The sequence below is a fragment of the Mus musculus genome, chromosome 5 (assembly GCF_000001635.26).
Source record: "Mus musculus strain C57BL/6J chromosome 5, GRCm38.p6 C57BL/6J".
NCBI classification, from domain to species: Eukaryota; Metazoa; Chordata; class Mammalia; order Rodentia; family Muridae; genus Mus; species Mus musculus.
Window position 1 is genome coordinate 103,525,642 of NC_000071.6, and position 27,161 is coordinate 103,552,802.

Consider the following 27,161-nt stretch of genomic DNA (forward strand, 5'->3'; position numbering starts at 1 on the left):
CTTTGCAGCCTCTTCTTCTGATGTGTGCTTTGTTATTACTGCATTGCTGCCTTTTAAATAAGGACCTAGGATAAATAGTAAAAATAATTTATTCCGCTTGTATGACTTGCAGAATTTCTTTGGACCTGAGTTTGTGAAGATGACGGTTGAGCCATTTGTATCTTTGGATTTGCCACGGTCTATCCTCGTAAGTAGTAACTCCAGCTTCTGTCCCTCTGAGGGCATGTGTCCCGTGATCCTCTAAAGCAAGTCTAAGTGGTCGAGGGCTGCTTTAATAAAGACTTCTTTTCAGTCGCAGACCAAGAAGGGGAAGAGTGAGGACCAGCGGCGGAAAGTGAACATAAGGCTCCTGAGCGGGCAGCGGCTGGAGCTCACCTGCGACACCAAGACCATCTGCAAGGATGTGTTCGACATGGTGGTGGCGCACATCGGCTTGGTGGAGCACCATTTGTTTGCTCTCGCCACCCGCAAAGGTATCTCCATGTTTTGATTCAGAGTTCGCAGTGGAAAACCTGGCATCAAGATGGCACCCTGGACCTCTTATTGAGCCAGGCTTCATTCGGGGGCGGGGGAAAGAGTAATTAAATAGGCAGGACGGTGGACGCTGAGAAGGAACAGAAGGCACTTAGAGACTTTTTCCCAGTTTCATTTATTGTGTTTGTGAGGCTCTTTCCATATCTATGTAGATTTTTTTAAATGCTTGTGCCTTAAAAATGAATAATTCATCCTGTAGAGTCACCCATTAAGTGTGCAATCAGTACTTTTTTTTTTTAAATCTCGATTTAAAATAAAGAAATGTAGCCCCAGAGGGGTGGAAAGAGCTAGGACCTACCTCTAGGACTTACTCACCCCACCCCCATCCTGGACTGACCAGATAGTGTTGTCTACCCGCAGATACCTTTGAGACAGATCTCTTAATTTCTTAAACATTCTGTGCACGTCAGGCTTTATAGACCAGCTGTTTAATTAGTGACTACTAGCTAATACTCACTGCAGACCTGTGCTCTAAGGGTTGGCTTCCAGCGCACTTTATTTTGTCATTGGATTATTATAATATCCTACAGTGCAGAATCTAGCATCATCCTGGTCTTACCGACAGGGAGATCGATGCCCGGGGTGGAAGAGGAATTTATCTCACGGGCAGTAAGACATGGCTGGGATCTCAGTCCAGGTCTGCCTGTCTCTGTCTGCTTTTGAAGACTGATCCACACTGAAGCCAGCCTTATGCAGTGCTCAGCCCCTGCTGTACTTCTGAAGGGCCTTGTTCTTTTTTTTTTTAATACATTCAACAGAGATGAAGACATCAAAGGAAAACTCTCCATGCTTGCTGAATGCCTTTCTCATTCTGTTTCAGAGAATGAATATTTCTTTGTTGATCCTGACTTAAAATTAACCAAAGTGGCCCCGGAGGGGTGGAAGGAAGAACCGAAGAGAAAGGGCAAGGCCGCCGTTGACTTTACGTTGTTTTTCCGAATTAAATTTTTCATGGATGATGTTAGTCTGATACAGTGAGTGCACAAGGCTTTCTCTCTTGCTCTTTCCGGGCCCGCTCTGCTGACCTCTTTATCCGACTGGCACAAACCCCTTGATTTGGATCCAGGACGATCTCTTCTTTTTCATTTAAAAGAAACGTAACGATCCTCCTTCATCCGTGTTCTTGTGGCCATGGTTTCAGTCACTAGTGCTCATTCATGATCAGACACCGCTCTGGAAAATTCCGTCCACAAACAGTTTTCATTCCTCTCTGTTATGTGGCGCTCTGAGTGTTTTGATGAAATCTGTCACCCTTTACACTCTGCCTAGGGCACAAGCTGTCCCTTCACCCCGGGTACCCGTGCAGCGTTCACCTCCTGCCTGTTAATTGCTTAACTGCCTCATGTCATCAGTTCAGTGACACCACTGTGCTCCTGTTGGCGAAGCCACTACTTACTGGTGACTCCAAAGCACAGGAGTTGTGACTGGCAGCTCTGGCAGGCCAGGGAGCTGTACAGTGCTTCCTTAAAGAGAGCAGGTAAAAGCTCTTGACCTAGCAAGGAAGCGAGACACTCTGTGAGACTGAGTTCCCTGTCATCGGTTACTGCCCCTAAACTGTACATTAGCCTTGACCCAGCAAGTGTGCGCTTAGGGAAATGCTTTGTACAAGGTCTGGTACTTTTCATAACTTCAGGCATTTGTACAGCTCATGGAGTGTTCATATGGCCTGCAAACTAACGTGCTGTCAGTATTGCCCTTAAACAATTTCTTTTTAAAAAAATTGTTTTATTGGAAAAAAAATAATTCTGGTCACATTTTCTCCTTCCTTATCTCCCCCAGATTCTCCCCACTTACTCAACTCCTCTCTCATTCTCTCTCTCTCTCTCTCTCTCATAACAAAGTAAATAAACAAGAAAAAGAAATACACACAGAAACCCTCAAAACCAGAAAGCAAAATACACAAACAAATGACCAAGAAGACAAAATAAACAAGCGCAAACAAAGCAAATTGAAACAGAAGGTCTACAAACTACCACTGAGTTGGGTTTGTGTTGCCTGCCTACAACTGGGCTTGAACCTGCTCTTAAGTATGGGCGCCATGCCCCAAGAGACTCCACTGGAGAAAATAATTTTTCCTTTGCAAGCAGTTATCAATTGCAGGTAGCTTTTTGGTTATTGGTAGGAGCCTGTGTCCACTCCCCACTCTCAGGACTGAGACCCTGTCGGGCTTGAACCTGTGCAGGTCTGTATGTGCTACCAGTCTCTGTACACCAGTCCTGGGTCCTGTATGCCCAACACAGAGCCATGCAACTTACAGTGTGTCACCTCCTCTGCCACATAGCTCCCTGAACCCCGAGGGCAGGGTTTGATGGAGACATCCCCTTTAGGACCAAGCGCTCCAAAGCCTCTCACTTTCTGCTCATTATCCTGCCGTGGCTCTCCCTGTTAGTTCCCATTTACTGCAACAAGAAGCTTCCTGATGGTGGCCAAGCAAGGCAGTGGTCGAACTTGCACTTTGAGTGCCCTAAAACAGCTTAATAACAACCGTAGTTGGAAACATATATGTTAGAAACTATGCATATGATCAGAATCCTCCCAGGATTTGACCTCAAAAGTCAAGGTATGCGTGTGCACCCATATTTCAACAGACATGACCTCACGTGCCATCAGTATTACCTTCAGCTGAGGAAAGACCTTCTGGATGAGAGGGTGCACTGTGACGACGAGGCCGCCCTGCTTCTTGCATCCTTGGCTCTCCAGGCAGAGTATGGAGATTATCAGCCAGAGGTAGGCTTGTTTTCCTCGTGCCTGATGAAGTAGGTATCGGTAAATGTGTTCATTTTCTATCTGTGTTTTGCTTTGCTTTGCTTCGATGCTGGCTGTCAAAACCAGGGCATGCCAGATAAGCGTTTCCCACCGAGTTACATCATCAGCCTTCGCACTATTCTTAGCGGAAATCATGGCTGACCTTACAATGATCTTAAACTCCTTTGGTTCCTCATAGTGCCCTGGCTCACCACACACGGACCTATCCCATAGATGGATTCTGATTATTCTGTTTAAAACTGTCTTGTTTTGGAGGTTAGGGTTATCGAGCTCCAAACCCTCTATCCCCCATATTCTAAGCAATAAAGAGACTCAGTAGAGGACGTATTGGTCAAGAATGGACTTGAGGATGCCTTTCACACAGTGTCAGGCCGTGCCAGGCAGAGGCCATGGTACAAAGAACCATGCTCAAAGCTCCATGTTCTTGAATGAAAGAGACCTAGTAGGAAGCAGATGATAGATCCTGCCCACTGCATTACCACATTACGCTTCAGCTGTAATGGCACAAGGCCCTCTGTGTCCTCCCTTGAGACTTGCCAATAAGTCCAGCTATTCTAACTCACCAAAGAAGAGAGAGATGCATTCTCTAGAGAGAGGTTAAAGCATTTCTTCTCTCAGCAGAGACAAGAACTTTAAGACAGGAGGAAGAGGCCTGACATCAGCGATAGGCAAGCAGGACTGTTGACAACAGCATTCTTCCCCCTAGGTTCATGGCGTGTCCTACTTTCGCCTGGAACATTACCTGCCCGCCAGGGTGATGGAGAAGCTGGACGTGTCCTACATTAAAGAAGAGTTACCCAAACTGCATAACACCTATGCAGGCGCTTCCGAGAAGGAGACAGAGCTAGAGTTCTTAAAGGTAAGCATGCAGAGTGACCAGTAATAAGCAGTATTGCAGGTTCGTAGAAGCTGGGGGTTGGTATCTGACCCTCTGCAGTCTCCGGCTGCTTGCTTCTGCTTTCTGCCTGAAACTATAGCAGTTTAGTTCTCGTCTGTGAAAGAGAAAACGCAGCTCAAAGAAATCATGATGCTTTATGGTCGGGAGCACCATGGGGACAGAACCCTTACTTAAACCCACACCTGCTGCCTTCCTGTGAATCCTGTGTCTTCACCCTGTTCTGTGTCTGAAAAATCAAGCTGTTTCACAAAAAGAAACAGTTGAACTGACTGAGTAGGTGTGAGGGGCAAGTTCACACTCATTCTAGAACTGCTTACCCTTGTTCTGCAGATGAGAATTGGTCTTTGTATGAATGATAATTACCTCATAGATACAAAACGTCTGAAAAAAGTGGCTCATGGGTTGAGCTTTGCCATCAGCTTCGTGTTAGCTTACGGATAAATAAAGTGTATTTATGATAGGAAAGGGTGAACTAAGTAAGCTTTCAATATAAGAAGCTTAGAGAACATTCAGTTCCAGCAGCCACGGGGAGAGTATACCTTCTGTTTGCTGATCCATAGTGTAGAGAGCCAAGTTTCTCATTCCATACATATCTCAGAAGAGGCGTCATAACATCTCTAAAGTTTTTTATCTTTAAGGGATTCGTGATAAGAAAGCCAAAGAGGGTTGCTTTCAGTGCACACTTGAGGTCAGGCTGTGAACTCAGTTCTCCATAGCCGTTGTGTTCAGTACCTGGACGCGCTCAACAGCAATGTGTGTTTATAAGGATGCTGAAGCTCTGCAGCTCTCTAGCCACCTCCTCAAATGCAGCGCAGGTCCCGCTCTCCGCAGAGACAGCTGTGTTCTCCTCTGCCCTTTCCATCTTAGCCCTGAGGGTGGGTAAGAAGTGATGGTGTTTAGGGTATTTAAAGATAGCTTTTAGATTTATTGATTTCTAATATTGCTTGTACATACACACACACGTGTGCAAATTATGTACATGTTTGTGTCTGTGTGTGTGTGTACGTGCACACGTAAGTGTAGGTATCCATGGAAGCCACATTGTCCCAGCTCTAGAGCTGGACTTATACACTATTGTGAGTCACTCTACATGGGTGCTGGGAATCTGTATAGAGCAGTGTGTGATCCTAAGCACTGAGTCATTTCTTCAGCCCCAGAATTACAAGTTTAGTTTAGTTTGTCTTTCTTACTATTTTCATTGACTATTTTCTTGTGTTTCATTTTCCACTTACCTAGCTGCTTTTTTCATATGTACACTTAAACATTTTTCAATTTCACTCCCATCCGATTGACTCAGCAAAGCATGCTTCCATTATATATTATGGATATAGTTCCTTTGCCAGATGCATGCCTGACATATACTTATTTCTCAGTCTGAGTCTGCCCTTAAATTCTGTCACTGACTGTCAGAAGCCATTTAAGAAAAGCTAAAGACATGCAAGTGGAGATGGCCCACCATTTTTTATGGCCTGCTATGGATGAGCACTAAGAATGCAGGGTTCTTAGAGACTTCATCCCAGGATTGCTTTTTGTAGTTGATATATCTTTCCTGTCACTATTAGACAGCCTAATGATTCCTGGGCATCTGCCCACCCTATTACGCAGACTTTCTACAAATCAGCATGAAGATGTACTCTCATATAGTAATGCTGTGGAGACAAGTTGATGATTTCATAATTCCTAATAATAATTTTATAGAGTTCCTAAATTTATGCAAGTACAAGTCCTCTATAGTATAGAAGCTGCAGGTAGAGCTCTGTAGAGCTTCATGTGTCACAGGCTAATTGCACGAAAAAAAGAAATCAGGCTTGGAACAAGTTTACAATGAAGGAAAACATTCCTTTAGGTCAGGTATGAGATCGTTCCCTGGTCACTCGAGGTCATGAACTGGGAATGGAACATGTGTTGTAGGTACAAGGACAAAAAATAAAGCATTGACTAGTTTATCTATACAAAACTAGTAACACACAAGGCAAATGATTTGTCTCTTGACAAAACCATGGTAACTTATGGCATAAAAATTTTAGCTTTAAACTTATAATGAACTTATGGGGTGGGGCTAATAACAGATAATGAATCTTTAGTGAGATACCAGTCTTAATGGAAGGACATGTAAACAATGTTGCGGTAACTCTTTAAACCTTATCGATCTATGACATGAATCCATGCCTTAAACTTACTATGAAATTATTGGAATGTAAAAGTATTTAGAAGACCATATAATTTATTACCCCACTTTGATGTTTGCCTGACAGTCGTGTGAGATAATCTTAGAGACAGTATATATATTGAGAACAGAAAATTGTGGTTGTTGGAGCTTGCTGTATGGAGCTTTGCACCTCCCACTAAGTAAGTGTATATGTATGTGTGTGTGAGAGAGAGTGTGTATGAGTGTGTGTGTGTGTGTGTGTGTGTGTGTGTGTGTGTGTATGTAAAGTGGTTGGAACCTTTCTTTCTCTACTTTATCCAGAATGAGTGTTTTTTTCTTAGTGCCTGAATATTCTCTCATTTCTTTCTTTTATTCTTTCTTTTCTTTTCTCTCTGGTTCACGAAGAGTTAAAGAACTGGCACCTGCCACATTTTCAGTGAGGGACCCTAGAGCCAGAGAGAAAAGAGACTATTAACTAAAACTGACTGACTTCTTTCTTTCTTTCTTTCCTTCTTTTTCTTTCTTTTTTTTTAAAGATTTATTTTATGAATGTGAGTACACTGTGGCTGTCTTCAGACACATTAGAAGAAGACATCAGATCCCACTACAGATGGGTTGTGAGCCACCGTGTGGTTGCTGGGAATTGAACTCAGGGCTCAGGGCCTCTGGAAATGGTTCCAGTTTTCATAACTGCTGAACCATCTCTCAAGCCCAAATCCCCCCCCACCCCCCGCCCCTGCCCTTAGTCCCCTGCTGCTAACAGCAGGAGCTAATTATCAGAAGCCGGTGGCTTTTGGTCTTAGAATAGCATAGAGTTAAAGGAAGAGAAAAATTCATAAATAGTAAGCATCTTTAGCCCCACAATCAATGACAGACAGCCATTGCTCACCTCCCTGGGGGACCTTGTGACAGCAGGCTGGTTACCAGCGACAGACTTCTTTTGTTACTGCTAGGACTTCTTGTTGCTTCTTTTAGTGTTTTTCATGTCCTGACTTAGCGCTCTCGGCCTCATCCACCCTTACAAGTTCTCTAAGTGTCAGACACTTGGCTCCTTCCTCTGTTTAGCCCTCTGATGTGGTTTGGGTTTGTTTTCATTTGTCACTTAAAGTGAGTACTGGGAATACATTTTCGGAATATGGATGTCACATGTTACTGAGTGCGCTGACCCAAGTCTAACTCCTCCCCTGTACACCACTGTTAACGCACGTGCATCACCCTGTGTTCCAACAGGTCTGCCAAAGGCTGACAGAGTATGGAGTTCACTTTCACCGGGTACACCCTGAGAAGAAGTCACAGACAGGGATACTGCTGGGGGTCTGTTCCAAAGGTGTGCTGGTCTTTGAGGTTCACAATGGAGTCCGTGCCTTGGTCCTTCGCTTCCCGTGGAGGGAAACAAAAAAGATTTCCTTTTCAGTATGTCTATTTTAAACTCTTTGTTAACTGGTGTAACCGATTTTAATTGTAACCATTTACTGACTTTCCATGGTAAACCTTAGTACTACATAAAGCTCTTTCCACTTTTTAGTTGTAGGCGATCTTACTGAGATTTCGCTTCTGGTTTCTGGTTTTGTTTTGATTTTCTGAACACCTAGGGATGCATTCCTAACTGGTTATATGCTCAATTAATTTGAGTTAAATTACAACTGAGTTGGACTCTACTAGATGAAAACTTATTCTATAGCCATGATCTCTCAAGTAGAGGAACACCCTGATATTTCTAAGATAGGTGATTATCTCCCTTCTAATGAGCCTGTGATGCTCACGGGTGGGGCTCTCAGAGGCCAGAGGTCCGCTGACCACTGAGCTTCATAAACTAATGCCATGAATTGCTGAAATTTTAGAGTCTAGCCTCTACCGTGATATTATTAGAAAAGTGACTTTTAGCAGGGGGGTGGGAAATGCATTTAAAAAGGTAGTTATCACCGGGCGTGGTGGCTCACGCCTTTAATCCCAGCAGGGAGGCAAAGGCAGGTAGATTTCTGAGTTCAAGGACAGCCTGGTCTACAAAGTGAGTTCTAGGACAGCCAGGGCTATACAGAGAAACCCTGTCTCGAAAAACAAACAAACAAACAAACAAAAAAGGTAGTTATTTCCAAAACATATTCTGTTCTTGAATGTGGAGTATCTGAACATTGAAGTGTCATCTGGCACACCTCAGAGCCTCAGAGAAGAACAAAAATACATGTATTATGGTCTAATGCTATTTGAGGACTACTGACATTTGGGCTGAAATTGGTTCTCACAAAAATAATATTCATAAGAATATAAAGATTATGCTGTATTCTGGATAAGGCGCCTTTAAAATCAGATCTAGACCTAGGGGTTGGTTGCTTCCTATGACGTGTAGAGTTTCCCTCTGAGATTGACAGATAATAGTTTATTCATCCAGGAAAGCCCACACTACCTTTCATCTTTTCAAAACTGTTGAAACAAAGAAATTACCTGGACTTAATTTAATTTTTTCAAGTAGGCATTTAGTAGAACAAGTTTGTGAAGGAAACTTAGATAAAGTTATCCTCCACCCCTTTCAGTTCTCACAAGCCCTCCCTCGGATGCACTTCCTGTCCATCCAATCAGCCATTGGAACCAAGCATTCTGCTAATTTGTCTCAAACAGCACATTGTGTGTAATGCAGCCTCTGTAATTACTCTGGACCTCTAGGTCCCTCTGGCGGGGGCTCTGCCTACCGTTGGCTGTTTATTCTAGATACCTGTCCTGCAGCTCTTCTGAAGTTTGAGTAGATTCTACCTTCCATGCTGATCACTAGATTTACAGCAGTGGATCTTAGTGTCTTTGAGAACTCTGTGGCAGTAGTTAAGGGGTACATTTGTTAGGGATAAAAATATAGCTAGCCATCTGAACAGTTACTAGGTGTGCCCATAATCAAGACTCTAGTTTGATGTCACTGTATTTTAACATATTCTAACACTTGCTGGGTTTTATTTTTAACAAAGTGAAGTCAGGTTCCATCCCAGAGATTCAGGAGCAACAATATCTACCTAGAACTTAAGAATGTTGCTCTAACTTACTGCATTCATTATTATGTTTATGGTATTAGTATTAGTTTCTAATTAAAAGTATAAAAAAATTTTTTAAATTTTATTTTATTTATATGAGTACACTGAAGCTATCTTCAGAGACACCAGAAGAAGGCATCAGATCCCATTACAGATGGTCGTGAGCCACCATGTGGTAGCTAGAAATGGAACTCAGGACCTCTGGAAGAGCAGTCAGTGTTCTTAACTGATGAACCATCTCTCCAGCCCAAATATAAAGATCTTTAATATAAATTTATATAAGAAGTCTATTTAAAATTTTATACATCAGTAAGGCTGCAGTGTTTTAGGTAATATTCTCGTCTTATAATTTTGGGCTCTTACTAAATCTGACTTTTCTGTGCCTATTTCTATGTTTGAAGTAAAGATAATAGAGACTAATTTGCATAGTAGGTAATAGCTGGAATAGAATCTAACCTCACTTAAGTAAATGCAGATTATTTGCTGTGTTCCCTGGCTTGTTAGATGCATCTTTTTTTAAGGTGTAGGGACCACGTGCAAATTTCAGCACAGACCACAGGTTCTAGGAGGCTCTCTTCGTAAGTTATATCGTCTTTCAAGAAATATCAGCCAAAAGAAAGTGGTTTATTATTTTTCTACTTTTCTTGAACTTGGTAAAAAAAATAGCCATCTCTAAATACTAAAGTATTTAAGTCTCAAGTTATATCACTTGGTATCACTTCTGTCCTGTGTTTCTTTTCTTTATCCCCACCCCCTTGTTGTCTGGGAGGCCATATGCTCATGCTGCCAACGCTGGTCCTGTGTTCCCAGGCTCCAGTGCTCCTCTTGCCGCCGCCTCCTCCTCCTCCTCCTCCTCCTCCTCCTCCTCCTCCTCCTCCTCCTCCCTTGTACCCCTCCCCTTCTTCCTCCTCCTCCTCCCCCGTACCTGGGAATGCAGGGATGGGATGTACGTCCCCTACCCAGCTATATACATTCTCCTTGACTTTCCAGATGTGCCACCACAGCTTTGTACCCCCCAGACCCTCCTTAGCTGAATCATAACTCTAGCATTACTGTCAATTTTAAAATGTCATTAACTGTTACGTACTCGGGTTGCTGAATACATAGTTCTTATCATTCTTAGTAATATTCACGAACATTTCCATCACCTCAAAAGTATAAATGTGATTTCTAAAACTTACTTCAATTTCTGGAAGAAGATGTTCAAAATACATACATCCATGAACACAGCCTACATGTATGTCTGTGCCACCTGCATTCAGTGCCTCTGGAGGCAGAGAGGGTGTTGGGTTCCCTAAGCTGGGATTACTCCTATGTATTAGGTGCTCACAGCCAGGTCCTCTGTCAAAGCAGCCATTACTGTAACCCCTGACTCATCTCTCCAGCTTCCCTGCCAACCCCCTCCCCCCACCTCCCGGCTGTATTTCAAAATTTTTCTTGATGATGAATCAGGTACAGTGCGATTGAAGCTACAATTGCTGAAAGTGGCAGTTAATACTAATTTATGTGTCAACTTTGCTTAGTTATAGAACTATAGTTCCTATATTTATATTTATATTTGGTATTAGTTAAAGGATGTTAAAGGATACTCATCCTAATAAATGGAAATTTATATCTCTACATATTAATTATAAGTTAAAATATTTGGTCATATAGAAAGTCATGGGGAAAACTTCCTAATTAGAAATACCTCCGGTTACTATTACAGAAGAAGAAAATCACATTACAGAACACGTCAGATGGAATCAAGCATGCGTTCCAGACGGACAGCAGCAAGGCATGCCAGTACCTGCTGCACCTGTGCTCCTCCCAGCACAAGTTCCAATTGCAGATGAGGGCGCGGCAGAGCAACCAGGATGCCCAAGACATAGGTAAGGGGGCATGGCCCGCTTCATGTGACTCCGGGGGAGGGGGAAGCCGCCTGTCTCCTGTGACTCCGGGAGAGTGGCCTGTTTCACACAGCTGGCACCAGGACGTATTCATGATTTCTACCACACATTTTTACAAGAAACTGTGAAAGTGTTTAGGATGAAACTTCACAGGGTATCCCTTTGTCTAACTTAAGTCTGTAAAGTTGCCAAGCCAGCATCCTGTTCACTTGGAAACAGCACTGCAGAGAAACATGGACTCTCGAAAAGGGTTAAAAGCTTTTACTGCTGTGGAGGTCTCAGCTATGAAATGATAATCTGCAGGGAGGTTTTAAATTATCCCATTTCACACATGTGAGTGTTTTGTCTGACTGTATACCACATGTGTACAGGGCTCACAGAAGCCAGGAGAAAGAATTGGCTCTTCTGGAACTGTAGTTACAGAGGGTTGTGAACCATCCTGTGTGCTGGGAATCAAATGTGGGTCCTATGGAAGTGCGGCTAGTGCTCCTAACTTCAGAGCCATCTTAACGAATGATAGCGTGTGGGCTCTGGGATCCACATGACTCAAAGGAGGAAGGACTGAGCTCTGAGAGGTGACAGTTGACTTATGGACTTACGGACTTAAGGACAAATGTTAAAGAGTTTGGAGATCATCGTTGGAAGAAATATGGCAGACAGGGTCCAGGCAGGGCAAGTGGCTCCCCAGCAGTGAATCATCCCTGCCTGGAGGCTGTGATAAGTAACCATAGCAACCAGGACAGTGGGTTTTCAGCTGCAAAAATAACCCAGCTCTAGCAGGACTCTCTCAGACGGGGCTGAGATTTAAAGCTGATTATGCACAATCACATGTTGAGATTAAAGATTTGAAATTGTTTCTTTCTAGTAAATCCTTACAGACTTAAGTGGATCACTCTGAAGTACGTGAGTTAGCATTTAATAACATATATGGGTGACCCATGTTTCTGAATGCTTTTCTGAAACTTTCTCATTCTGAAGTCTTTCAGAAAAGGTTTTTCTATCCCATGGCCTAGGGGAAGACAACTGTGAGTACATGTTTCTCACCTCTCAGGATCAAAGTGGAGACCATGTGTTCCCCTAAGGGAAAGATTCTAGGGGCTTATAGAAACCTGCAAAATCACAATCTTTGGAAGTTGGGTCCCCAGGATCTGCATTTTAACCTAATTGCCTCATATATACATTTTAAAAATATGATAGCCATGCTTTTTAGCAAATTACCTTTTATTGTGTTACTTTGCTCTGCTAAAAATTGTATGTGCTTTTATATATTCTTAAAGTACAACAAGATACCAATCCTATTATAGCTGTCAGCATTCCTGCTTGGATCAATGCTCAGTACAAACCAGAACTGGACCGTGAGAGATTGTACCTTTTCAGTGTGCTAGCGAAGGGGAATCAGAAGAGAAAAGTCTCAAGTTGAAGCTTGCACAGCATTATACAGAAAGTACAGTTTGTTCTCCCCGATCCAAATTTTGGGTGTGGGGGGACCAAAAATGTTTCATATTTTTCAGTTTTTGAGAGGTTAGAATATCTGCAGACACATATCTGCGTGTGAAGGATGGGCCTTAACACTAAAGAGAATCTGTCTCTGCCTCATCTTCACGTTACATGCATGAGCCTACAGGTAATTTTAGATTTTGTGTTCTGACTTTTGTGTTCTGACTAAAACCTGTCAAAGGAAGTCAAGCGCTGAGCTTCCATTTGAAATGTCTGTTCAGCTCTTAGAGGATTTTAGAATTTAGATTTTCACATTAGGGGAATGCTTGACTATAGTCATGCATGATTATCATCTGAAGGAAAATTTCTTATGTTTGAACAGAATTCCTTATCATCTTAGACTGTTAGAGACTCAGAAATCCCAGTCATGCTTCAAAAGTTCTGTTTCTTAGTTCTTCAGTCTGTAAATTATTATTACAGTGATGGTCTGTGTATCAAAGGGTTGTTACAAAGTAACATTCATACCTATAGAGCACTTCAAGTGTATCCAGCAGATGGTCTGTTTATCAAAGGGTTGTTACAAAGTAACATTCATACCTATAGAAAACTTCAAGCAGAGCAGTCTTGGCCATACATTGAGTGGAAATGAGCTTGTGGCATATGTAAGGTTCAGTCCCCATCAGTCCCTCTACTACTAATCGGTAACATGGCGCCATGAGTGCCAGTAGTAATTGTGGTGGTAGCAGCAGTAGTAGACGCTTCACTGGCACTGTGCTGTGTGCTTCTGTGCTACAATACACACTGCATGCCACACAGCAGGAGCATGGTCATGTACGAACAGTCTTAGGAAAGAAGCTGAATTTTCAGAGTCTCATTTTCTTTCTCCACGGAAGGGAGCACTCTGCACATGTCACAGACTCAATCTGAAGCACAGCCCTGCTGTTAGACTCCAGCTCCTGTTGTCTTAACTGTTGGTCCACGCTGACGTATGTTCCAGTAGAAGGCCGTGGGATGGATGAGATCAGCTGTGGTTACACTCACATCCTCTGTCTGAGACGGTAGCTGTGAGCATTTTGCCATGTTTAGGAGACAAAACCTAAGTGAACTGGTCACCATTATTGCTGCCATCAATGGTGTTTGCCATCTTTGCGTTGATTGTTTTCTTCTTAGATTACAGAGTCTTCTCATAGTAAAAGAGTAAAATGTTAACCGCTCTAATAGAAACCCCACATACCAAGTTTAAGATGATTAGGAATTCTGTGGTATGAATGAAGATCTTGAATTCTGCTTTAGTCACAGACAAGGACCACTGCCCCTGGTGATAATGGGGCATGTTAACTCAGGGCTGATTTTGATGCATAAACATTAAAATCACAATGCCTTTCTACCCATTGTAAATACTATTAATCTTGTGTGCAGTAGAAGACAAGAGAAATGGTATGTAAGTCATCTGTCTGACATGATGTCATACCCCACTCCCGACAGAGTGCACCTCATCCTATAGTTACAGTGGGACCCAGAGAGCCCAGTGTGGTCCGGTTAGCCTAACTCACAAACAGCAAAATCACCCAAGGCTCTGTTGCTTAGTCATCTTCTTGTGCTACAGTGGTTTTGCTAAGAGCTTCAAATGTCAAATACTGCTGTGATGATGGAGAAGAACCAAGGGCATGATCTAAAAGTTTTCTAAATTTAACTTCTAAAAGCAGGCTTTTTGGTCTTCATTGAGTAGTAAACAAAATTTAAATATGGACAATTCATGTTTATAGATAGGAAAAGCAGGGAAGTCTGGGGTCTTTGATGGTTCATTTGGAAGTTGATGGAGATGGAAGGTGGGATTGGTGTAGTGGTGACATCACGTGAGAAACCATCCCAAAGGCTCACCCCAGCATTGCTGAGCTTCAGCCGGCATGGCGTACAGTTGTGCTGTACTCTTTCACGGTTCCTTTGTGTATCCACCGAGGGCTACACCGTCTTCTCAGTCCGTACTAAGCTTTTAAAAACATAACAGTGGGGCTGGTGAGATGGCTCAGTGGGTAAGAGCACCCGACTGCTCTTCCAAAGGTCCAGAGTTCAAATCCCAGCAACCACATGGTGGCTCACAACCATCCGTAATGAGATCTGATGCCCTCTCCTGGTGTGTCTGAAGACAGCTACAGTGTACTTACATATAATAAATAATAAATAAATCTTTAAAAAAAAAAAAACATAACAGTGATGAAGGACTTCTCTGGGCAAAGCTCTCCTCCGCAGAGCTGCTTTTCCAGACATGGAAACCCATCTGCTCTCCTCCCCTCTCCCCCCGTTCTTAGTTTGCAGGTATTTTAGCAGAAACATTAGGAGTGTTAAATGTCCCCTGTAAGTGTGTAAAGCCATAAGGGATTTGGGTGTGCCAGCCTAAGTCATCACGCACGGGATGAAAGAGAGTTCATAGGCCAAGTAGGAAATGCTTAGGCTTAGGCTGGCAAAAGCTCAAAGGATGGAGAGATGTATAAAAGCAGGACCTTGTAACTCTTTCTGAAACCCTGCCAACTTTGCAGCTACCGGCTAATGCTTAAAACCTGCATGCTGTATTCCACCTATTAAAATAACTCTTCTCATAAAGGTGTTTCCGTCATGTAAAGCAATCCTATTTCCTTGTAGAGAGAGCTTCGTTTAGGAGCCTGAACCTGCAAGCAGAGTCTGTTAGAGGATTTAATATGGGCCGCGCAATCAGCACGGGCAGTCTGGCCAGCAGCACCATCAACAAACTTGCCGTCCGACCCCTGTCAGTTCAAGCTGAGATTCTGAAGAGGCTGTCCAGCTCAGAGTGGTCGCTTTACCAGCCCCTGCAGAACAGTTCAAAAGAGAAGACTGACAAAGCTTCCTGGGAGGAAAAGCCTAGAGGGATGAGCAAATCGTATCACGATCTCAGTCAGGCCTCTCTCTGTCCTCACCGGAAACAGGTCATTAACATGGAGGCCCTCCCACAAGCCTTTGCGGAGCTGGTGGGAAAACCCTTGTACCCGATGGCAAGATCTGACACAGAGTCACTGGCAGGACTCCCAAAGCTTGATAAGTAAGAGCACGATTGACTAACCCGGAGTAAAGCCTTTGCAGCCCCTCCTGTCATGCGTTTGTTTTCCTTTTATTATTTCCACCGTGTTCTTTTTGCATTGACACTCCCCCTCCTGCCTTCCTCTTCCCTCTGTAGTTCAAAGTCTGTTGCCAGTTTAAATAGAAGCCCCGAAAGGAGGAACCATGAATCAGACTCATCCACTGAAGACCCTGGCCAAGCATATGTTGTAGGTCAGCACTGCCAAGCTTTCTTCCCTCTTTCTTTCCTCCCGTAGTGAAGCGAGCAGAGTTGTGCTAACTGCCAGTCTGTTGCTGTGGATTCCGTCTTCTTCTCCTCGCTCAGACTGTGAATGCCTAAAATGCCTCAAGTAAAAATCTGAGTGAATTTGGAACTGCCTCGTGCCAGCACTCCTTAGCTTGCTCTTGGTCGGGGAGGCCACGAGCATCCTGGAAAGCGCCCAGGGCTCGCACACAGCGCTGACATCCCCTGGCTGCTTCCCAGAAGCCTCTGGGAGTGGGCTCTGATAGTGCTGTGCTTGCTTCTTGAAGGATACATTAGGTTTCTACTATTTTAAAAGCAGGTTGATGCCCTCCAAAACCTTAGATAACTTGATGCAAACCTCTGTGGTTGATAGTCGGCAGTTTTTAATTGGCTTAACTTTTCTTCAGATTTTACCTGCTTGTTACTTGGGGCCAGTTAATTACCTTAGGTTTTGAAATTGTGTGACTCTCAGTGCAGTGAGGTGTTGTATGTATGTAATAACTACAGCAGAGGAGACTGAATCCGAAGATTGTGAGTTCAAGACCAAGGTAGTAAGACCCTGTCCCCATTAAAGGGATGGAAGCTGTTTCTATGAAAGTGGATGTACATCCATGGTTGTATGTGTATATCTGAACATCACCATAAGTTGAACGTTCTTTGCCTTGTGCATCTTAAAAAGGAAATCCCGGTGAAGCCCCACCAAAAATCGTAGATATTCGAGCACAGGAAGCTAAATTGCTGCCCAGAAGGGACAGGGAGAAGCAGGACTCCTCCTGACGAGCCATCAAATTCTACTCATTTTTCTCCTTTGATACAAAGTTGAGCCCTAATTATCTGAAGAGTGACTTACTTTGCATTTTGTAGTTGCATTGGACACCACAGGGGAAGTCTGCACGGTAGCTGATAGGTGTTTGCAGCATGCTGCATGGCTTTGTGAATGGAGGCATTGGCATCTTTCAGAAATTATGCTATCGTCAGTTGAGACAGAGCCAGTGGAAAAGACTGGAGCAGTTACAGGGCACAATTTCATCCCATAGGGTAACCTTATGTCGAAAATTAGAGTAAGAGAGACCTTCATTATTTCAGGAAATGATTTTCACATTATGCTTCCATATAATGAGGTCTCACGAGCTGTAAGCCTCCCGCATCAGGAAGGCTTCGGTCTGCATGAAAGATCTGTGATACATCAAGGGAGTTACGGCTATTCAGTAAGAAATCCTGGGTACCCTGCCCTGGGAGTGCATGACATGTAGTCCCAGCACCTGTGGGGCAGAGGCAGAGGGTCAAGAGTTCAAGGCTATGTAGTGGGCTTGAGGCTAGCCTAAGCTATATGAGACCCTGTCTCAAAAAAGAAAAGACAGAGTGGAGATTCAGAGATAAAGTCAATCTATAAGATCCACTTAATTTTCTGAATTAACTTTTTATTTTATCCATCCTCATTGAATATTTCATTTGCTTTTAACATTTGGTCAAGTGTTTTTGAAACTCATAAATGTTTCACATTCGATGTATCTGTCATTGTCAGAAACAGCACATTTGAGTTTAAATTTATGGGCCCAAACAAGTAAATATGCTTAATTACTATTTTTTAAATAGTAAGTGTGCCCCTGGTGATAAGACATTTCTCTCAGTGCAAGTCAAGGAAAACAGTACTGCCTTAATGTTTCGTTGATCTTTGTGAATTTTTTCAGGAAAAAAAAATTACTTCTATAGTTTCTGGCCATTTTATAAAATGTCTAATAATTTAATTTATACCACAGGAATGAGTTTGCCTAGCTCTGGAAAATCTTCATCCCAAGTCCCCTTTAAAGACAATGGTAGGTGTACAAGCTGTTCTCCTGATATCCGTCATACCCTCTCTCTGTTGTTCCGTACGTACTGATCTGGAAGTAAGTGGGGGGATGGTCCCATGCCAAGGATTTAGGCCTGTGGGACAGTGAAAGGGGCGTGGTGTTCTTCCATGTCACTGCAGGGTACTGGTACCTGTGGTTTTGCTATTGCTGACAAAGGAAATGAATGAGAAGTTAGGAAAGGACATTGCTTGAAAGGCTAAGATGGTAATAAGGGGAGAGAAAGTCTTGAGGTAATTCTAAAGGGATGCTTGAGCTAATTTTGTTGTTGTTGTTGCTGTTTTTATTGCTGTTGCTGTTTCAAATACCAAGGGAGTATACGCAACAGCCTCACAGAGGAGGGTTTTTCTCGAACTAGCAGAGATGAGCATTTTAGATCAAGGGCACAGTTTGATTAGAGACATGGAAATATAAGCCGAACTAATAGCAAGAGTGTTGGTGGAAGCTCATGGTGCAGCGTGAGGTCGGGGGACACGGGTGCTGGTGCAGAAGCTTATGGGACAGCGGGAGGTTGGGGACACAGGGTGTTGGTGCAGAAGCTCACAGGGCAGTGGGACGTCGGAGGACACTTTGGGAGCAGTTTTGAGTCTTATCCTGAGTGTTAGAACTAAAGACTTTAAACATGAGTCTTTTCAACTTAGACCCCCAAGAAACAAAGCTGGAGTGGGAGACCAGGTGTGGGCAGTGACTTCAGTCTGTACTCAAATTTTTTGTAGTTTAAATGTAAAGAATTGTTACATTTTACTTGGTCTTTCTAACAGCTTTATGGGTAGGAAAAAAATATTTCATTAGCATCTACCTATACATTACTTTGTTCCAAGTCTTACCCTTAAATCCGGAAAGCTGGGTTAATGAAAAGCCTAGTGAGAATGAAGGAGGTTTGCAAGGAAAGTTGGTGATGTCATCGGCTGGCTAGAGCCCTTGTTCTTGCAGAGGACCTGGAGTTGGTCTCCAGCACCCCACAGTGGCTCACAAAGGCCTGTAGCTCCAACTCCAGGGGATCTGATGCCCTTTTCTGGGCTTTTTGGGCACCTGTACTCAGACAAATACCCACAGAGAAATAGACACACATGCACATAATATAAATAATAACATAGCTGAATTTGATGACTCTAAATTTAGTTCTAATTTTCCTGATAGTAAAGGCAAAAAAGGAAATTGTGAAGTTGAACCATGCTGTGGAGTAAGGTTGGACCATGTAGAATTGTGCTGTGGAGTAAGGTTGGACCATGTAGAATTGTGCTGTGGAGTAAGGTTGGACCATGTAGAATTGTGCTGTGGAGTAAGGTTGGACCATATGGAATTGTGCTGTGGAGTAAGGTTGGACCATGTGGAATTGTGCTGTGGAGTAAGGTTGGACCATGTAGAATTGTGCTGTGGAGTAAGGTTGGACCATGTAGAATTGTGCTGTGGAGTAAGGTTGGACCATATGGAATTGTGCTGTGGAGTAAGGTTGGACCATGTAGAATTGTGCTGTGGAGTAAGGTTGGACCATGTAGAATTGTGCTGTGGAGTAAGGTTGGACCATGTAGAATTGTGCTGTGGAGTAAGGTTGGACCATATGGAATTATGCTGTGGAGTAAGGTTGGACCATGTAGAATTGTGCTGTGGAGTAAGGTTGGACCATGTAGAATTGTTCTGTGGAGTAAGGTTAGACCATATGGAATTGTGCTTCTGTGGCCAAAACTTCCAGCCCCGAAATGCATACATGTTTCATTCCCTCCAGTAGAAATCAACATGCCAGTTACTCAGGGAAAAAAAGTGTGTAATGGAGATGGTTGATTCAGAGACTATAGATGCTGTCTTCAGTACACATGGGGAATGAAGAAGGGGTGAGGGTTGCTTGTATATTCCTTCCCCATTACCAGTCCTCAGAAAAGCTATCGTAAGCTAAATAGCTATCGTAAGCTAAATGAGCATGTGCATGGGCCGGGGTCAGGGCGCACGGTGCTGACAATTAGGCTTCTTGCCTGGACTGAGGTCTGGCGTCTGTGCAGCTTGTATAATTTCGCTGTAGCACATCCACAGCGGTAATAATCTGCATTGACAGTCCCTGCGGGCTTGCTGTGCCCTTCACCATCCTAAGACTTCAGCCAACTTGTCACGTAGACTCCCGTCTGCTGGGCGCTGATGTTATGGCCTTTCCACAAATGAGAAACCAGAAATGAGCTCTGCAGAAGGCTGCAGAGCCGAAGAGCAGCGGAGCCGTGATCTGAATGCAGAGATAGACCAAGTTCCGGTCCCCTCCTGGCATGATACTGTTAACTGTTAGTACATGGGCCAAGCTTTGGAAAGGGTTGCTAGTAAGTGCTCTGTGATGATAGCACACACGTGTTTTGAGTTAAGTTCTCATAGACGAGAATGTGAATTTGTACCAACTCTCCATGAACTGTAAGAACTTTCTCCCTTTGAATTTCTAGAAGCCTCGCCTCACCAGCCAGTCTCCTGGCTTACGGAGGGACTCAGTTAATCTTTCTCTTCACAATTCCTTCTGAACCTGCTCAACCAAAGGGGGTTCAAACTTTAGTGAGAGCTGCTGCTGGTGGTGCACACCCTTAGTCCCAGCATTTGGGAGCCAAGGGCAGGCAGCTCTCTATGAGTTTGAGGCCAGCCTGATTTACAGAGCAAGTTCCAAGACAACCAAACCACACAGAGAAACCCAGTCTCAGAAAAAAAGAAGAAAGAAGATGATGAAGAGGGAGGAGGAGGAGGAGGAAAAATAAAAAACCCAGGAACAATAAAGAAAAGAAATAACTCTGGTCCAGAGTAACATAGTACAGGACCTGAAATTAACTTTATCTAATTTCATGGTAATTATCATGGCCAATGCTAAGTAATACAGTGTTCAAGAATAAATAAAATCCTACAATATACCGTGTTCAGCCTGACATCAAGGACAATTATAATATTTAAAGCTAGTCTTCCTGTAAGGTTCAGTTAGAATATCTACAAAGCTGAAGGTTAAAATTAAAATAAAAGTCCAGAGTGAGCATAAAAACAGAGCAGACAGAAAAACTCACTGGATGCATAAGAAGTAAACTGAGGAGAGACAGGGCCATTTCACTCAGTGTAGATAAACATTTCCAGGGTGCGGACTGTGTACATCCAATGGACAGGATATGGTCCCAACTGCCTTAAAAAATATGTAATATGCGACATAGAAATTTAAAAATAGGGGGCTGGAGAGATGGCTCAGTGATTGAGTACTGACTGCTCTCCCAAAGGTCCTGAGTTCAAATCCCAGCAACCACATGGTAGCTCACAACCACCCGTAATGAAATCTGACACCCTCCAATAGAAGACCACACAGCATCCACAGGAACTCCTGGGAGACAAGCATGTCCTAGTCAGGAGGCCTCACACACAGTCCTGTCACCCTCTCCTACGTAGACATGACTGGGTATAACACAGGCTTGCTTTGTGTAAAGAACTGGGCATTTCAAGTTAAGGTTTCTTTTTCACTAACAAGTAGTTGCAATTGCTGTAGTATGGTACATATTAATAGGAAAATATAATTATTTTAAGGATCTTGGAATAAGCCCTCCTGGTATTTATACTCGCCTTAATGTAGTTAAAAGGCCTCCGAAATGTCTTCATAATTAAGTATCTACCTCACAGATTCTCCAGCTCTACCTTGAATAGAACCTATAGGCAGATAACTTGAAGTTTGCATGGATGCTCCCTCAGGAACAACAAGTACAAAAGTATGTTGAGCATCAGCTATGTGCACAGACCTGAGGAAAGACACTGAGCTGGTGCATATGCTGAGGTACTGGCACCTGCATGCGGTCCCACCGGCTGTCCTGACCTGTCACTGCAGACACCACAAGGCTGAGGGAGCGAGGAGGCTGAAACGGGAGGGTGGCAGAGCCTCCTTGTGTGATCAGTACTCCTTCATCTCCTGCTGGCCAGCTTACCCTTTTCCCCATCTTTTCACCTCCAGGCGTTGCCCCGCCTCACCTTCTGTGACCCTCTGTTTTAGGACAGAGCAGTTGTTTGGGGCGTCCTATTCTGTCACCCCATTGATACCCAGGGAGAAGCTGTCACCTCTGTCAAGGCTGCAGCACTTCCTAGCATCACTCTGTAGGCCTGACACGTGCTTTGGGAACGCAGCTATTTGACTGATATTATTTTTTTTCCCTTTTATTATCAACACGGGTGTTTTTCTGACAGCAGCAGTCTGGCGCCATCCCACTTGCTGTCCTGCTGGCTCTCATAGCCACAGCCAGTGCCTTGTTTTATTTCCTCCAAAGCCTAATGATAAACGGCGACAGGAACACTCCCCAATAGACAGACAGTAGACAGTAGAGTAACTGAATAGAAGAATAAGTACTGAAGTCACAGTCAGGCACCTTTGGATCAGCAGGCTCTGTGGCTTCTAAATAGGGAGAATGTGCACGGGCACACACACAAACACACATGCACTCACAAACACCAAACCGACGCACGCATGCACGCACATACACACTATTAACCAGACAAGTGTTATAAAGACCTAATCCTGTTAACCCATTAGAAGTAGAAACAAAGAGGCTTGTCCTCTTGCTCTTTGAAAGAAGCCTCTGGGACCTCTCACAGACACTTCACAAGACCATTCGTAAAACCGAAGAGAGCAGAAAGACCGAACAAGGTGGACCTTTTCCTGACAACTGTGAACTGAGTTTCCATTCACAACCTACCCAGGTTTAATGCCTTTCTAGTCTTCAGCTCCAACCAGCAGGAGAATAACCACATTTCCACCTTGCCTAATTTTATTTTATTTTATCCTGTTCTTACTGCCAGGGAATCTGATTTTGTACTAACGGCATGCATTTGGACTTCCAAGTACCATGGAATAATGACTTTCATTAGTCTCTAAATCTCCAAATCCCTATGCACTGAGAGTTTAAATCTGAAACTTGTAGCAGGCTTGAAAAGTTCAAAGCCACTGTTACCATTTGTTTTACAGTACACTTTGATTATATCTGGGTTGGTTTTTTTTTCCTAGCCACCTTAATTAAATACTTTTTAAATTTCAGTTATGAATGTGGCCTTACTTTTGTTTGCTTTATTTTTTATGGGTCCTCTTCTGTATTGGTTTATGTTTATTCCAGATGAAAGCTAAAGCTCATTACCTATTTCAGGAAGACCGAGTTGAGAATGTATAGATGATGATGTCAAAGCTGCTCGTGAAACAGCTGGTGCACGTTTCTTAGTACCGCCCGTTATAGATGGAGCCTCACAACATTATCCTGTGATGTTGTGTGTAATTTCACCAAAACATTGTTAGTGATACCACATAGCTACTACTATTGGTACCGAGTACCAATGAGTTCTAGTTCCAGAAGAGCGTATGAGCTACAGAGAGCATCCAATTTGTATTAAGATGGCCCTTACAACTCAAGGCTAAAATTCACTGTGATAGGAAATAAGGGCTATTGTTTCCTCGGGGTAAAATATCTTATTTCTAGGCGTTGGGGTGTGCTTTTTATTACTAAGGCATCGGTACGTACTATGTGTCAGTTACTATGTGTCAGTTACTAGCATATTCATGCTATTTATGTCCATGCATGGCCTTACATGTTGAAACATCTGTATGGTCTGTAAGTCTGCATTGACAGTGGTCCTGGTTATTAGAAGAATGTATGTGGAGGTTTAACTCCGAACAAACTCTGGTTTGTGCTTTAGTGAACCCAGAATGTCTGGGTTTTGTGTTTTGGATGTTTTGTTTTGTTTTGTTTTGTTCAAAAAGCATCAGTGTGGTTAAAAACAATATAGACTTGAATTTGAAATTTTAATTTATAAAAATAGCTGAGTGTTAAAACTCACCTCCATGACCACCTTCATATACAGACCAGTCAGCGTTAACAACACATTTGTGTATGCAAATGCCTATGTGTGTCTGCATGTGTGTGTGTGTCTGTCTGTATGCTCAAATTGTTGAATGTAGCAGTTTCTTGAGTACTGTTGCAATAAAGTGTTTTACTAAGATCTTTGGAAATGATAAAAAAAAATCAAGGAGAAATTAGAAAAAAGCAAATTGTAGCACAGATGTTGAAATTCATTTAACTAATTGACTTAATGTCCCAAATATTTTTTAGTCATTATTCTAGATGGTGAATACCAGCACTGAGATCAGAAAGGTTGAACTGTTTGTGTTCACCTGCAAACAGTGCTTGGAAGTCTTTGGAGTGTGGCTGTGCTAGACAAGTCGTTATCTTATAGAAAATCCACACGAGCAGTAGGATTTTAAAAGCTACATCCTGTTTATTTTATTAGCATTTTATTCAGGAACTTACTAATAATAGTTTACTAATTTATAAATAATATGTCAAACATACCGGAGGGAAATTTTTCTTTTTCTTTTATGAGTCTTGAGTGTTTTACCTGCATGTATGTCAGAACAGCACATGCATGCAGTGCCCCCAACAGTTGCCACATAGGTGCTAGGATCTGAACCCAGGTCCTCTGCAAGAGCAACACCTGCTTTTTGCTATTACTCCATCACCCCAGGCCCTGAGAGAAAATTTTAATGTGATAATTGTCAAATTGAAACAATCTACTATGATGCAACAGAAAGATGGAATCAGAAAACCTGTGTCTGAAGGTTCAGTGCCCTGCAGTGGTGGCCAGCTGTTAGCATGGCTCACAGCATCAGTGCCCTGAGGTCTATTAATATTCATGCTTAATCTAAATGCCTAAATCTAGTATGTTTTTTGCTTTTGTTTTTACTGCAAACTCTTAATAGATACACTGCACAAAAGATGGAGCATTGTTTCGTCACCAGAAAGGGAGATCACACTGGTGAACCTGAAGAAAGATCCAAAACACGGCTTAGGTGAGTCACTATGAGGGTCACAGGAGAGAGGGAGGTGGCGCTCAGACATCAGGGCTGATGGCCATCCTCAGCTGCTGGCCGTCACCTTCCCCTCCTGTTGTGTATTAACTTCATGGTTAGTGTACAAACCCGTGGGTTTCATGGCGCCATTTGCAGACACATGCACCTCCATATGGGCTGCTTCTTACCCTCCCCTGCTCTCACCTATGTCTGTCTCCTGGGATCCGCTCTCACCAAGATGCTGACTGTCCACTCCAGTCCATCATTCTCCACCCCTGGTCATCTAATGCTAAGGATATAGACTAAACAGGTGTTCTCATCCCCCATATTAATCATTTTATCTCAGAATCTATATTTGTTTCAAGCAGACAAATCACGGAGACATTAAAAGATTCAGTACCATTAAAGTCTCTTTTTAATGTGGTATTTTACAGGATTTCAAATTATCGGTGGGGAAAAAATGGGAAGACTGGATCTAGGAGTGTTTATCAGTGCAGTTACCCCTGGAGGACCTGCTGACCTGGATGGATGCTTAAAGCCTGGTACTTGACATTTTGATAATTTCCCATGTGCTTTCTAATGAATAAATTTGCACAGAGGACAAAATGTAGACAAAACAACAACAACAATAATAATAATAATAATAAATGATAGTGAGAAAGGGTTAAATTTCTAAGGCTTGATATGAGCATTGCTTTGTTGCTGATGGACATTGGATGGTGTATTTTCCAGGAGACCGTTTGATATCTGTGAACAGTGTGAGTCTGGAAGGGGTCAGTCACCACGCTGCAGTGGACATTCTGCAGAATGCACCTGAAGATGTGACACTTGTCATCTCCCAGCCAAAAGAAAAACCGTCCAAAGGTAATGCATGCTGTGCAAGCCCCATCATAAGTGCCTCGATGCGTCCGTCGGCCCAGCAGACTGGATTGAAGCTGTTTATCTCTCCCCAGCAGCCTGCCGCACGCCCCTCTGGTTGCTGTAATTCATGTATCAGTGCGACATTTGTGCCTTCAGTAACATGAACAGAACTGAATTTAGTCGTGTAAAATTGAGGTCACTTATATTCTGAAATCTTGGTATGTTCCTTCTCTTCTTACTCCTGTGAGAATTAGAAGAATTAGACCTTTTTGTCATTACTGGTGTGGTTACATAACACTTACCTGTGATGTCCTGTCCAAATATCAACTGTTCTGAGAAGGAAAATAATAGACCAGAAATTTAATGAAAGCAAAAAGATCATGTTCTTGCTGCTAAAAAAAAACAGACAGTAGCCTGCACCCATCCTGCCTGCCTCCTTCCCGCCTCCCCTGCCTGCCTTTGTCACACAGAATCACTGAGGACTCTAGCAAGGACACATACCCTGGAGCCCACAGCCTGTGTGTGGGTAAACAGCGCCAGTAGCCAGGCACCAGTCCACAGCAATCTCTGCCACTCAGACTTGACCGAACGCCCTGAGCACATGAAGCCTAACTGTGCTCAGAGAGCAAATGGTGAAATTATATGATCAGTACATTTCAAGTACATATTAAGAACTTAAAAGTGTCCATTTTGACTGTCGTTATTAATTACAGTTTTCAAAGATAGCACTATGCTAAAGATTGTATAAGTAACTTGAGTCCTTGAGATACTAGAACTACATTAAAGAATTTAACATTAGAACTGGTGTTGGATACAATACCTGTCATCCCACCATCGGAGAGGATGAAGCAGAGGCATCCACACAGGAGTGAGGCCATCTTAGGCCACATAACAGTTACCAAGCCATCCAGGGCTACATTGCAAGACCCTAACTCAGTGAACTGGGGAAAAAAAATAACTAAAAATTTCATTGAAAAATAGTTGAGATAGTAAATTCCAGGTACAATATAGATGCTGGGATAAAAGTTGCAAAACCGTCCTGTGCTGTGCTATGGCATAAAGTCTCTTAAATTTCACACCGTTTGTCTAAGGCTCTTGGATTCGGCAACTGTTAAACAGGAGCATATACATATGAATGAGTATACATCGTGCATGTTTATAAATGGTTCATAAGCACATGCGCACTATAAACACTGCACCCTCCAGCACCAGTTAGTTCAAACTGCCGAGATCACTTTCTTCTTAAAGTCTCATTATTCTCTATGGCTGAAAAAGGAAAGAAAAAAGGTGAATTCGGAGTAAATTCATATTTCCCTTTACAGGATTCTAATTTTCTTCTAACAGATGTTCTATGGAAAACGGTTCCATTGTGCAGATATTTATTACATGTGTAGAACGTACAAAATACAGAGCCCGTGGCTTCGTGGAAAGTAAGCTTTTACCAGAGGAGACAAGTATTAAACACCCAGTGAGAAAATGCCTGGTTATAGCTGTGCTATGAGAGGTTAGGGTGATAAAACAGCTCACGATGCGGAATGTCACCTTAAGTGCTCACCTACCAAAGAAGGATGTCTTGGTCTGGTTTGTTTTCCAAAACTGAAATGGGGTTACGTAATATTGTTCTTCA

At 43.0% G+C, this 27,161-nt stretch overlaps 1 protein-coding gene across 1 annotated transcript in view; it reads left to right on the forward strand.

The window, feature by feature from the left end:
* Positions 1-27,161, forward strand: part of Ptpn13 (protein tyrosine phosphatase, non-receptor type 13) — a 173,170-nt gene that overhangs the window by 100,450 nt on the left and 45,559 nt on the right. The window contains exons 11-23 of the mRNA NM_011204.2: positions 113-187; positions 293-473; positions 1,355-1,508; positions 3,123-3,261; positions 4,007-4,159; positions 7,578-7,760; positions 11,073-11,235; positions 15,331-15,745; positions 15,881-15,975; positions 17,767-17,823; positions 24,584-24,673; positions 25,108-25,215; positions 25,406-25,537. Coding sequence (NP_035334.2) covers positions 113-187; positions 293-473; positions 1,355-1,508; positions 3,123-3,261; positions 4,007-4,159; positions 7,578-7,760; positions 11,073-11,235; positions 15,331-15,745; positions 15,881-15,975; positions 17,767-17,823; positions 24,584-24,673; positions 25,108-25,215; positions 25,406-25,537 — 1,945 coding nt within the window. The remainder of the gene's footprint in view (positions 1-112; positions 188-292; positions 474-1,354; positions 1,509-3,122; positions 3,262-4,006; positions 4,160-7,577; positions 7,761-11,072; positions 11,236-15,330; positions 15,746-15,880; positions 15,976-17,766; positions 17,824-24,583; positions 24,674-25,107; positions 25,216-25,405; positions 25,538-27,161) is intronic.